Source organism: Ranitomeya imitator, chromosome 3 (genome assembly GCF_032444005.1).
Source record: "Ranitomeya imitator isolate aRanImi1 chromosome 3, aRanImi1.pri, whole genome shotgun sequence".
In the NCBI taxonomy this organism is placed as follows: Eukaryota; Metazoa; Chordata; class Amphibia; order Anura; family Dendrobatidae; genus Ranitomeya; species Ranitomeya imitator.
In genome coordinates, this window is record NC_091284.1 from 768,284,636 (window position 1) to 768,297,261 (window position 12,626).

General features: G+C 44.0%; 1 protein-coding gene across 1 annotated transcript in view; it reads right to left on the bottom strand.

Moving 5' to 3' along the window:
* CDK8 (cyclin dependent kinase 8) overlaps nucleotides 1-12,626 on the bottom strand; it is a 91,371-nt gene that overhangs the window by 44,091 nt on the left and 34,654 nt on the right. Inside the window, exon 2 of the mRNA XM_069759053.1 lies at nucleotides 4,762-4,837. Coding sequence (XP_069615154.1) covers nucleotides 4,762-4,837 — 76 coding nt within the window. The remainder of the gene's footprint in view (nucleotides 1-4,761; nucleotides 4,838-12,626) is intronic.

The window sequence follows — 12,626 nt, forward strand, 5'->3', positions numbered from 1 at the left end:
CACATTGTGTGTGTATATGTATGTGTATACAAGTCACATCGTGTGTGTATATGTATACAAGTCACATCGTGTGTGTATATGTATGTGTATACAAGTCACATTGTGTGTGTATATGTATGTGTATACAAGTCACATTGTGTGTGTGTGTGTGTGTGTGTGTGTGTGTATATACAAGTTAAACTTTCATATATTATAGATTCATTATCCACCAACTGAAATTTGTCAGGTCTTTTATTGTTTTAATACTGATGATTTTGGCATACAACTCCTGATAACCCAAAAAACCTGTCTCAATAAATTAGCATATTTCGCCTATCCAATCAAATAAAAGTGTTTATTAACAAACAAAAAAACCAACAAATAATAATGTTCAGTTATGCACTCAATACTTGGTCGGGAATCCTTTGGCAGAAATGACTGCTTCAATGCGGCGTGGCATGGAGGCAATCAGCCTGTGACACTGCTGAGATGTTATGGAGGCCCAGGATGCTTCAATAGCGGCCTTAAGCTCATCCAGAGTGTTGGGTCTTGCGTCTCTCAACTTTCTCTTCACAATATCCCACAGATTCTCTATGGGGTTCAGGTCAGGAGAGTTGGCAGGCCAATTGAGCACAGTAATACCATGGTCAGTAAACCATTTACCAGTGGTTTTGGCACTGTGAGCAGGTGCCAGGTCGTGCTGAAAAATGAAATCTTCATCTCCATAAAGCATTTCAGCCGATGGAAGCATGAAGTGCTCCAAAATCTCCTGATAGCTAGCTGCATTGACCCTGCCCTTGATGAAACACAGTGGACCAACACCAGCAGCTGACATGGCACCCCACACCATCACTGACTGTGGGTACTTGACACTGGACTTCAGGCATTTTGGCATTTCCTTCTCCCCAGTCTTCCTCCACACTCTGGCACCTTGATTTCCGAATGACATGCAAAATTTGCTTTCATCAGAAAAAAGTACTTGGGACCACTTAGCAACAGTCCAGTGCTGCTTCTCTGTAGCCCAGGTCAGGCGCCTCTGCCGCTGTTTATGGTTCAAAAGTGGCTTTACCTGGGGAATGCGGCACCTGTAGCCCATTTCCTGCACACGCCTGTGCACGGTGGCTCTGGATGTTTCCACACCAGACTCAGTCCACTGCTTTCTCAGGTTCCCCAAGGTCTGGAATCGGTCCTTCTCCACAATCTTCCTCAGGGTCCGGTCTCCTCTTCTCGTTGTACAGCGTTTTCTGCCACATTGTTTCCTTCCAACAGACTTACCATTGAGGTGCCTTGATACAGCACTCTGGGAACAGCCTATTTGTTGAGAAATTTCTTTCTGGGTCTTACCCTCTTGCTTGAGGGTGTCAATGATGGCCTTCTTGACATCTGTCAGGTCGCTAGTCTTACCCATGATGGGGGTTTTGAGTAATGAACCAGGCAGGGAGTTTATAAAAGCCTCAGGTATCTTTTGCATGTGTTTAGAGTTAATTAGTTGATTCAGAAGATTAGGGTAATAGGTCGTTTAGAGAACCTTTTCTTGATATGCTAATTTATTGAGACAGGTTTTTTGGGTTATCAGGAGTTGTATGCCAAAATCATCAGTATTAAAACAATAAAAGACCTGACAAATTTCAGTTGGTGGATAATGAATCTATAATATATGAAAGTTTAATTGTAATCATTACATTATGGTAAATAATGAAATTTAACACTATATGCTAATTTTTTGAGAAGGACCTGTATATGTATGTGTATACAAGTTACATTGTGTGTGTGTGTATATGTATGTGTATACAAGTCACATTGTGTGTGTGTGTGTGTGTGTGTGTATGTATGTGTATACAAGTCACATTGTGTGTGTGTGTGTGTGTGTGTGTGTATATGTATGTGTGTGTATATGTATGTGTATACAAGTCACATTGTGTGTGTGTATATGTATGTGTATACAAGTCACATTGTGTGTGTGTGTGTGTGTGTATGTATGTGTATACAAGTCACATTGTGTGTGTGTATATGTATGTGTATACAAGTCACATTGTGTGTGTGTGTATATGTATGTGTATACAAGTCACATTGTGTGTGTGTGTGTATATGTATGTGTATACAAGTCACTGTGTGTGTGTATATGTATGTGTATACAAGTCACATTGTGTGTGTGTATATGTATGTGTATACAAGTCACATTGTGTGTGTGTACACGTGTGTGTACGTGTGCACGTGTGTGTTTACGTGTATATGTATTTGTATACAAGTCACATTGTGTGTGTGTACGTGTGTGTACGTGTGTGTGCGCGTTTACGTGTGCATGTTTGTGTATATGTATGCGTATACAAGTCACAGTGTGTGTGTGTGTGTGTGTGTGTGTGTGTGTGTGTGTGTGTGTGTGTGTGTGTGTGTAGCAGCCACGTAGTATATAGCACAGCCCACGTAATATATAACAGCCCACGTAATATATAACAGCCCACGTAATATATAGCACAGCCCACGCAGTATATAGCAGCTATGCAGTATATAACACTGGCCACGTAGTATATAGCAGTGTGGGCACCATATCCCTGTTAAAAAGAATAATTAAAATAAATAATAGTTATATACTCACCCTCCATAGTCCAGCGAAGCTGTCCCGATGCGCGTGCGGCTGCCGCCAGCTTCCGTTCCCAGAGATGCATTGCGAAATTACCCAGATGGCTTGGCGGTCTCGCGAGACTGCTAAGTCTTATGGGTAATTTCACAATGCATTTCTGGGAACGGAAGCTGGCGGCAGCCGCGCGTGCATCGGCGGACGACGGAAGGTGAGAATAACAGGTTTTTTTTTTTTCATTATTTTTAACATTAGATCTTTTTACTATTGATGCTGCATAGGCAGCATCAATAGTAAAAAGTTGGTCACACAGGGTTAATAGCAGCGTTAACGGAGTGCGTTACACCACGGTCCGTTAACGCTGCCAATAATCCTGTGTGAGCGGTGAGTGGAGGGGAGTATGGAGTGGGTGCCGGGCACTGACTGGATGGAAGTAGGGAGGGACTAATTCTCGGCCGGGCTGTGCCCGTCGTGCGCGCATATATCTATATATTTTTTTTTTTTTTTGGGGGGGGGGGGGGACAAAATAATGGAAACACCTGGAAACAGCAACAAAAGTTAGTTTGATATGATGTAGTTCCACCTTTTGCGGCGATTACAGCCTCAATTCTCCGAGGAATGGATTCATACAAGTTGTGAATTGTTTCCAAAGGAATTTTAGCCCATTCTGCAGATAAAACACCCTCCAGTTCTTTAAGCGACGATGGCGGTGGAAATAGACGTGTAACTTGAATCTCTAAAGTCGACCATAAATGCTTAATAATGTTGAGGTCTGGGGATTGTGGGGCCAGAAGAGATGCTCAACTTCATTAGAATGTTCCTCGTGCCAGGCTTTAACGATTCTAGCTGTATGAATTGGTGCATTATCATCCTGAAAGATGGCGTTCCCCTCTGAGAACAGTGCTTGAACCATTGGATGCACTTGGTCGCCCAAAAAGCCTAAATAATCTCGGCTGTTAATTCTTCCATGAAGGGATATCATTGGCCCGGCGGATCTCCTCGAAATAGCACCCCAGATCATCACAGAACCTCCGCCATGTTTTACGGTTGGGAGAAGGCAGTCTGGATGGAATGCTTCTTTCGGCTGTCTCCAAACGTACACTCAGCCGGAAGTCAGGAATAAGGTAAACGATGATTCGTCTGAGAATATCACATGTTTCCACTGCTCCAGGGACCAATTCTGGAGGTTTCTACACCACTCAACGCTTGGAAACATTTGTCATGGAGAGCAGCGGTTTTCTAATTGCAGCTCTTCGGTAGAATCCAGATTTGTGCAGCTCCAGACGAACAGTTTTTGTGGAAACTGGGTTCTGTAGGTGTTCATTGAGCTCAGCCGTGATTTTCGGAGCCGTGGTCTTGCGATCCTCTCTCACAATTCGCTTTAGAGGCCGACGGTCTCTCTGTCAACTTTGACTTTCGGCCGGACCTGTGCTTTGCTGCGGACGTTTTTCCTTCTCTTTCAAGCGCAGTCATTACTTTGGAGACAGTACCTCTTGACACGCCAAGCATTCGGACTAGCGCCTGCCATACGAGCACCAACAATTTGGCCTCTTTGGAAATCCAAGAGGTCTGCCATTGGGATCAGGTTCTCATCAATGTTTTTACAGTTATGCAAAACAAACAGTTAATTTATATACATATCACATAACACAAATAATCAACTACAAAACATTACCATATGTCACGGTTTGCATGTTTATCACATGTTCGAAGATTATGATGCCAAAACGTTAGGTGTTTCCATTATTTAGTTCAGCGCGTGCGCGTGTGTGTGCGCAACTGAAAATAAAGAAAAAACAACCACAAGACGGATTTCATCCCCAGGTATTATTTTAATCAGTAAAACGGCCCCGGCCTGACACCGTCTGTAGGTTACTGAGCACAATCCTGCCGACAGATCCCTTTAAGCTGGCTTTCCTAGTATCAATCATTATGCAATGTGGCCTAGAGACACATGCAGTTCACAGCAATAAAGTCATAAGCTTGCTGTAAATGTGGCAGATCGTGTGCAGGTTTGTGGCATATTGTGGGGTGTTGCTGTACTGGGCTGCAAACACCACAGGAAACCCAGCATCAGAGCACGACACCCGGTAAAGCACTGATGGCGCAGCTCTAGCATATAGCAAAAATGACAACACACAAGGTGCCGTGCCGGAAAGTGACCACAATAAAGACGCGCGGACACCACCCACGATTGTACTTACCGCGATCTCTCGGCACGCAGACATAGATATCCCAGTACCTTCTATTTGTTTCAGAGCATAATCTCGATCATCTTTCCTAAAACAAGGTAAAAGCAGGACAGGATTAGAGCGGCGGCTACAAATCATCGGTTCCACAAGTCAGGACAAGACCAAATAAATGTCATCTGTGAACAAGCGATGGATCACAGAGGTTCTTCTCCAGGACAGACATCAGAATCTAGACGTATACAATCCAGGATTTACACATCAATCTACTCATCCACCCTTAGGATGGGCCGTCTACACACGATCGGTGGTCCCACACCCGGCACCCATCAGCTGATTGCATACATACAGAGCCGTCTTTGGAGACATTTCCACCCTGCAATCAAATAAATGCAGTTGTTTGGAGTCGGGCGAACACTCCCTGAATTTCCCTTTTAAAGTGAATCGGACACCAGGTTTTTGCTATCTAATGAGAGCAGCATCATGCAGGGGCAGTGACCCTGATTCCAGCAATGTGCCAATTGTTGGGCTGTGTGCTGTCATTCTGATACAATCACAGTTTTATCTGATTCCCGGTCTAGCAGTTCTCTGAATGCGGAGCTCTGTATAATCCCGCCCACAGCACTGATTGGCAGCTTTCTGTGTACACTGTGTATAGGCAGAAAGATGATGTGTGGGAAGGGTTAGACAGAGTAGATTTTTTTAGAAGGCAGGAGACACCTAGCCCTGCAGTGATAATTTCCTGCTGATAAAATGCTCATTGTATTGAAATAAAAACACAGCCTGGTAAGTGACATATTACTGGAATCAGGCTCTCAGCCCCTACATCATGCTGCTCTCAGAATACATAGACAATACTGCAGACAGATTCCCTTTTAATTGGGAACCTGACAGCACAGAATGACTGTTCAAACCAAGTACTGTCGCTCGATGCATCATGGCGGGGTCAATCATTTAACTGCACTTTCTAACTTCTTGCTTTCTCCTCCTCCCTCTGATTGACAGCTTTGGCTTCATGGATCCAGAGAAGGGCAGAGACCGTGGGAAAATAAATAAGTGGAAAGGTTAACATGAGGACTGAGCGCCTGTGCTTGGTTTGGACAAACATTCTGTGCTGACAAACTCCATTTAACACGATCGAGTACTTAGTACCAAATATAATTCATCTACCATATAATTGTCTAAGTGTCACTTCTGTCTTTCTGTCTGTCACGGATATTCATTGGTCGCGGCCTCTGTCTGTCATGGAATCCAAGTCACTGATTGGTCATGGCAAAACGCCCACGACCAATCAGCGACGGGCGCAGTCCGGCGGCAACATGGCCGCTCCTTCCTCCCCGCAGTCAGTCAGTGCCCGCCCCGTACTCCTTCCAGTCAGAGCTCACACACGGTTAATGCCAGCGTTACCGGAGCGCGGTGTAACGCACTCCGGTTACGCAGCTATTAACCCTGTGTGACCAACTTTTTTACTATTGATGATGTGTATGCAGCATCAATAGTAAAAAGATCTAATGTTACAGATAATAATAATAATAATAATAATAATAATAATAATAAAAAAAAACAAAGATTATTCTCACCCTCCGACGTGTCATCCTGTCCTCGGCAGTGCAAGCGGCAGATTCCGGTGCCAAGGATGCTATGCGAGAAGGACCTGCCATGACATCACGGTCATGTGACCGCGACCTCATCACAGGTCCTGCGCTCATACCAACCCTGGGACCGGAAGCTGCCGCATGCACCGCACACAGGTGCCAGGACTACAAGGGCTCTTCAGAAGGTGATTATATTTATTTTTTAACCTGTTACATACGTGGCTGGGCAACATACTACGTGGCTGGGCAACATACTACGTGGCTGGGCAACATACTACGTGGCTGGGCAACATACTACATGGCTGGGCAATATACTACGTGGCTGGGCAACATACTACGTGGCTGGGCAACATACTACGTGGCTGGGCAACATACTACGTGGACATGCATATTCTAGAATACCCGATGCGTTAGAATCGGGCCACCATCTAGTGAATTTATATTTATTTTTAATACACTTCCATATAAAAAGAATTACTACCTAGGCAGTGTTTAGGACCACTAATCAAAGAGTCCTGGAAGCCGAGGATGTGGCCCGGCTCTCTATACACAGGCTCCATTACTTCTACGAGACGTCCTTGTATTGGAACATCCACTACAGCGGAGAAGAAAGGTGCCAGGCGGACAGAAGAGCACAGCACTTGGCATAAATCGGGTTTGACTAAACCTCAAAAAATATATGTCGAACGCAAACACTAAATACTGGCAAGTGCACGCCGCCATGTACACGAGGTCTAGCACATGTTCACTGCAGGTCTGCATCTGGGAGAAGATAACAGTGCCACACCTGTACACAGGTGGGTCCCAGTATTGCAGCTTCTCTAAGTTCACATTGTGTATGGTTACAATTACAAAAGTGCTTGTAAAAACCAGGGTTCTGGGGTCGGTAAGCCAAACGTCAGACTCCTTGATTTCCCTGACTTCCGACCCCACAGCACTGCCGCACTACTGAGCATGTAAATAAGTGCACCCTGACGAAGCTGGGGGTGAAACGCGCGTAGGGGCCATTGGACCGGGCTACACACATATTCCCAGTCGGACATCACTAGATACAAGTACAGTCCACCTCCACAGGTAGATACAGGTCTTCTTTGGACAGTCTTAGCAGGCGTATGATCGACTAGGGCACTCATTTATTTACCGTACATCTATTTACCGCCATGTGTTTTCCCTGTATACTATGGGTGTATTGGTCAGTCTTTTTAGGAATACCCTGCTTTACTATTTAGTCATTTTTATCTTTGTATTAATTAAAGATGCATATTTTATCAGACTACTTCATTCATCTTCCATGTGCTGACATCATGTACATAATGAATCTGCTGGGAAGGCGAAGCACGCTGCCTCTATCCAAACCAGGGGCCTCAAACTCAGCTAGGTAAATGGGCCGCACAGAAAAAAAAAAAAGTCTGAATTTGATGGGCCACATTATTTGCGGGAGGAGATGACGCGTTCAGTGATACCATTTTTTTTACTCTACCTTAAAAAAATAAAAAGTTAACATTTTTAGCGTGGTTTTTTAATGGTGTTCATTTTATGAGTTATGGCACGGTTTAATAGCCTGTGGGTCATTAAGGATGAGGCAACGCCAAACGTATATTTGGCTTCATTTTTACATAAAATAGCTGTGTTAGTGGCCACAATCCGGAACTAGAAGCTGCCGGCTATTGAACGCAGGTGAATCCGGATGTGATCACTGAACCGTGTGGATTCACCGCATTCAATACATTTCTATTGATGTAATTTCTCTTGCAGAAACTAGAATGCCCGCAAGATAAATAGAAATGTTGCAGTCTGGAGAGAAACGCCGCATGTCAGTCTCCACAGGTGATCCGCTGGCGTCTGTGGACGAATAGTGGGCACGGGTCAAACCTGCAGCAATTTTGGATCATGGGCACATACATATCCGAGGCAAAATATTTTTCATACTTTGAAGACATTTAATAGACAAAAAAAAAAAAAAAAAAAAACCTTCAAAACATTTTTTTTGTCCCACAATTGGCCCCAATCAGTAATTTTGTGCTACAATTGGCTCCATATAGCAATTCTGGCCAACATCCCACATACTGGGCCCCTGCCTGTAATGTCCCCCCCCATGCTGGGCCTCCTTCCTGTAATAGTGTCCCCCCATGCTGGGCCCCCTTCCGGTAATAAATGCCCCCCCCCCATGCTGGGCCCCCTACCAGTAATAATGTCCCCCCATGCTGGGCCCCCTTCCTGTAATAATGTCCTCCCCACGCTGGGCCCCTTCCTGTAATAATGTCCTCCCCACGCTGGGTCCCTTCCTGTAATAATGTCCTCCCCACGCTGGGCCCCTTCCTGTAATAATGTCCTCCCCACGCTGGGCCCTTTCCTGTAATAATGTCCTCCCCACGCTGGGCCCCTTCCTGTAATAATGTCCTCCCCACGCTGGGCCCCTTCCTGTAATAATGTCCTCCCCACGCTGGGCCCCTTCCTGTATCATAAACACCTAACATGACTAGGTTATTTTTTATCTAAGTGGTGAAAAAAAATTCCAAGCTTTGCTAAAAAAAAACAAAAAAAAAAAACATTGCGCCATTTTCCGATACCCGTAGCGTCTCCATTTTTCATGATCTGGGGTCGGTTGAGGGCTTATTTTTTGCGTGCCGAGGTGCTGTTTTTAATGATACCATTTTGGTGCACATACGCTCTTTTGATCGCCCGTTATTGCATTTTAATGCAATGTCGCGGCGACCAAAAAAACGTAATTCTGGCGTTTTTAATTTTTTTCTCGCTACGCCGTTTAGCGACCAGGTTAATCCTTTTTTTATTGATAGATCGGGCGATTCTGAACGCGGTGATGCCATATATGTGAAGGTTTGATTTTTTATTTATTGATTTGTTTTGAATGGGGCGAAAGGGGGGCGATTTAACCCCTTTACCCCCAAGGGTGGTTTGCACGTTAATGACCAGGCCAATTTTTACAATTCTGACCACTGTCCCTTTATGAGGTTATAACTCCGAAACGCTTCAACGGATCCTGGTGATTCTGACATTGTTTTCTCGTGACATATTGTACTTCATGATAGTGGTAAAATTTCTTTGATAGTACCTGCGTTTATTTGTGAAAAAAACGGAAATTTGGCGAAAATTTTGAAAATTTCGCAATTTTCAAACTTTGAATTTTTATGCAATTAAATCACAGAGATATGTCACACAAAATACTTAATAAGTAACATTTCCCACATGTCTCCTTTACATCAGCATAATTTTGGAACCAATTTTTTTTTTTGTTAGGGAGTTATAAGGGTTAAAAGTTGACCAGCAATTTCTCATTTTTACAACACCATTTTTTTTTAGGGACCACGTCTCATTTGAAGTCATTTTGAGGGGTCTATATGATAGAAAATGCCCAAGTGTGACACCATTCTAAAAACTGCACCCCTCAAGGTGCTCAAAACCACATTCAAGAAGTTTATTAACCCTTCAGGTGTTTAATAGGAATTTTTGGAATGTTTAAATAAAAATGAACATTTAACTTTTTTACACAAAAAATTTACTTCAGCTCCAATTTGTTTTATTTTACCAAGGGTAACAGGAGAAATTGGACCCAAAAAGTTGTTGTCCAATTTGTCCTGAGTACGCTGATACCCCATATGTGGCAGTAAACCACTGTTTGGGCGCATGGGAGAGCTCGGAAGGGAAGGAGCGCTATTTGACTTTTCAATGCAAAATTGACAGGAATTGAGATGGGACGCCATGTTGCGTTTGGAGAGCCACTGATGTGCCTAAACATTGAAACCCCCCACAAGTGACACCATTTTGGAAAGTAGACCCCCTAAGGAACTTATCTGGATGTGTGGTGAGCACTTTGACCCACCAAGTGCTTCACAGAAGTTTATAATGCAGAACCGTAAAAATAAAAAATCATATTTTTTCACAAAAATTATATTTTTGCCCCCAATTTTTTATTTTTCCAAGGGTAAGAGAAGAAATTGGACCTCAAAAGTTGTTGTCCAATTTGTCCTGAGTACGCTGATACCCCATATGTGGCAGTAAACCACTGTTTGGGCGCATGGGAGAGCTCGGAAGGGAAGGAGCGCAGTTTGACTTGTTAATGCAAAATTGACAGAAATTGAGATGGGACGCCATGTTGCGTTGGGAGAGCCACTGATGTGCCTAAACATTGAAACCCCCCACAAGTGACACCATTTTGGAAAGTAGACCCCCTAAGGAACTTATCTAGAGGTGTGGTGAGCACTTTGACCCACCAAGTGCTTCACAGAAGTTTATAATGCAGAACCGTAAAAATAAAAAATCATATTTTTTCACAAAAATTATATTTTTGCCCCCAATTTTTTATTTTTCCAAGGGTAAGAGAAGAAATTGGACCTCAAAAGTTGTTGTCCAATTTGTCCCGAGTACGCTGATACCCCATATGTGGCAGTAAACCACTGTTTGGGCGCATGGGAGAGCTCGGAAGGGAAGGAGCGCCGTTTGACTTTTCAATGCAAAATTGACAGGAATTGAGATGGGACGCCATGTTGCGTTTGGAGAGCCACTGATGTGCCTAAACATTGAAACCCCCCACAAGTGACACCATTTTGGAAAGTAGACCCCCTAAGGAACTTATCTAGAGGTGTGGTGAGCACTTTGACCCACCAAGGGCTTCACAGAAGTTTATAATGCAGAGCCATAAAAATAAAACAAAATTTTTTTCCCACAAAAATTATTTTTTAGCCCCCAGTTTTGTATTTTCCCTAGGGTAACAGGAGAAATTGGACCCCAAAAGTTGTTGTCCAATTTGTCCTGAGTACGCTGATACCCCATATGTGGGGGGGGAACCACCGTTTGGGCGCATGGGAGGGTTCGGAAGGGAAGGAGCGCCATTTGGAATGCAGACTTAGATGGAATGGTCTGCAGGCGTCACATTGCGTTTGCAGAGCCCCTAATGTACCTAAACAGTAGAAACCCCCCACAAGTGACACCATTTTGGAAAGTAGACCCCCTAAGGAACTCATCTTGATGTGTTGTGAGAGCTTTGAACCCCCAAGTATTTCACTACAGTTTATAACGCAGAGCCGTGCAAATAAAAAATATTTTTTTTTCCACAAAAATTATATTTTAGCCCCCAGTTTTGTATTTTTCCAAGGTTAGCAGGAGAAATTGGACCCTAAATGTTGTTGTCCAATTTGTCCTGAGTACGCCGATACCCGATATGTGGGGGGGAACCACCGTTTGGGCGCATGGGAGGGCTCGGAAGGGAAGGAGCATCATTTGGAATGCAGACTTAGATGGATTGGTCTGCAGGCGTCACATTGCGTTTGCAGAGCCCCTAATGTACCTAAACAGTAGAAACCCCCCACAAGTGACCCCATATTGGAAACTAGACCCCTCAATGAACTTATCTAGATGTGTTGTGAGAACTTTGAACCCCCAAGTGTTTCACTACAGTTTATAACGCAGAGCCGTGAAAATAAAAAATCTTTTTGTTTTCCCACAAAAATTATTTTTTAGCCCCCAGTTTTGTATTTTCCCAAGGGTAACAGGAGAAATTGGTCCACAAAAGTTGTTGTCCAATTTGTCCTGAGTACGCTGATACCCCATATGTTGGGGTAAACCCCTGTTTGGGCACACAGGAGAGCTCGGAAGGGAAGGAGCACTGTTTTACTTTTTCAACGCAGAATTGGCTGGAATTGAGATCGGACGCCATGTCGTGTTTGGAGAGCCCCTGATGTGCCGAAACAGTGGAAACCCCCCAATTATAACTGAAACCCTAATCTAAACACACCCCTAACCCTAATTCCAACGGTAACCCTAACCACACCTCTAACCCTGACACACCCCTAACCCTAATCCCAACCCTATTCCCAACTGTAAATGTAATCTAAACCCTAACCCTAACTTTAGCCCCAACCCTAACTGTAGCCCCAACCCTAACCCTAGCCCTAACCCTAGCCCTAACCCTAACCCTAGCCCTAACCCTAGCCCTAACCCTAGCCCTAGCCCTAACCCTAACCCTAGCCATAACCCTAGCCCTAACCCTAGCCCTAACCCTAGCCCTAACCCTAGCCCTAGCCCTAACCCTAGCCCTAACCCTAGCCCTAACCCTAGCCCTAACCCTAGCCCTAACCCTAATGGGAAAATGGAAATAAATACATTTTTTTTTATTTTTCCCTAACTAAGGGGGTGATGAAGGGGGGTTTGATTTACTTTTATAGCGAGTTTTTTAGCGGATTTTTATGATTGGCAGCCGTCACACACTGAAAGACCCTTTTTATTGCAAAAAATATTTTTTGCAATACCACATTTTGAGAGCTATAA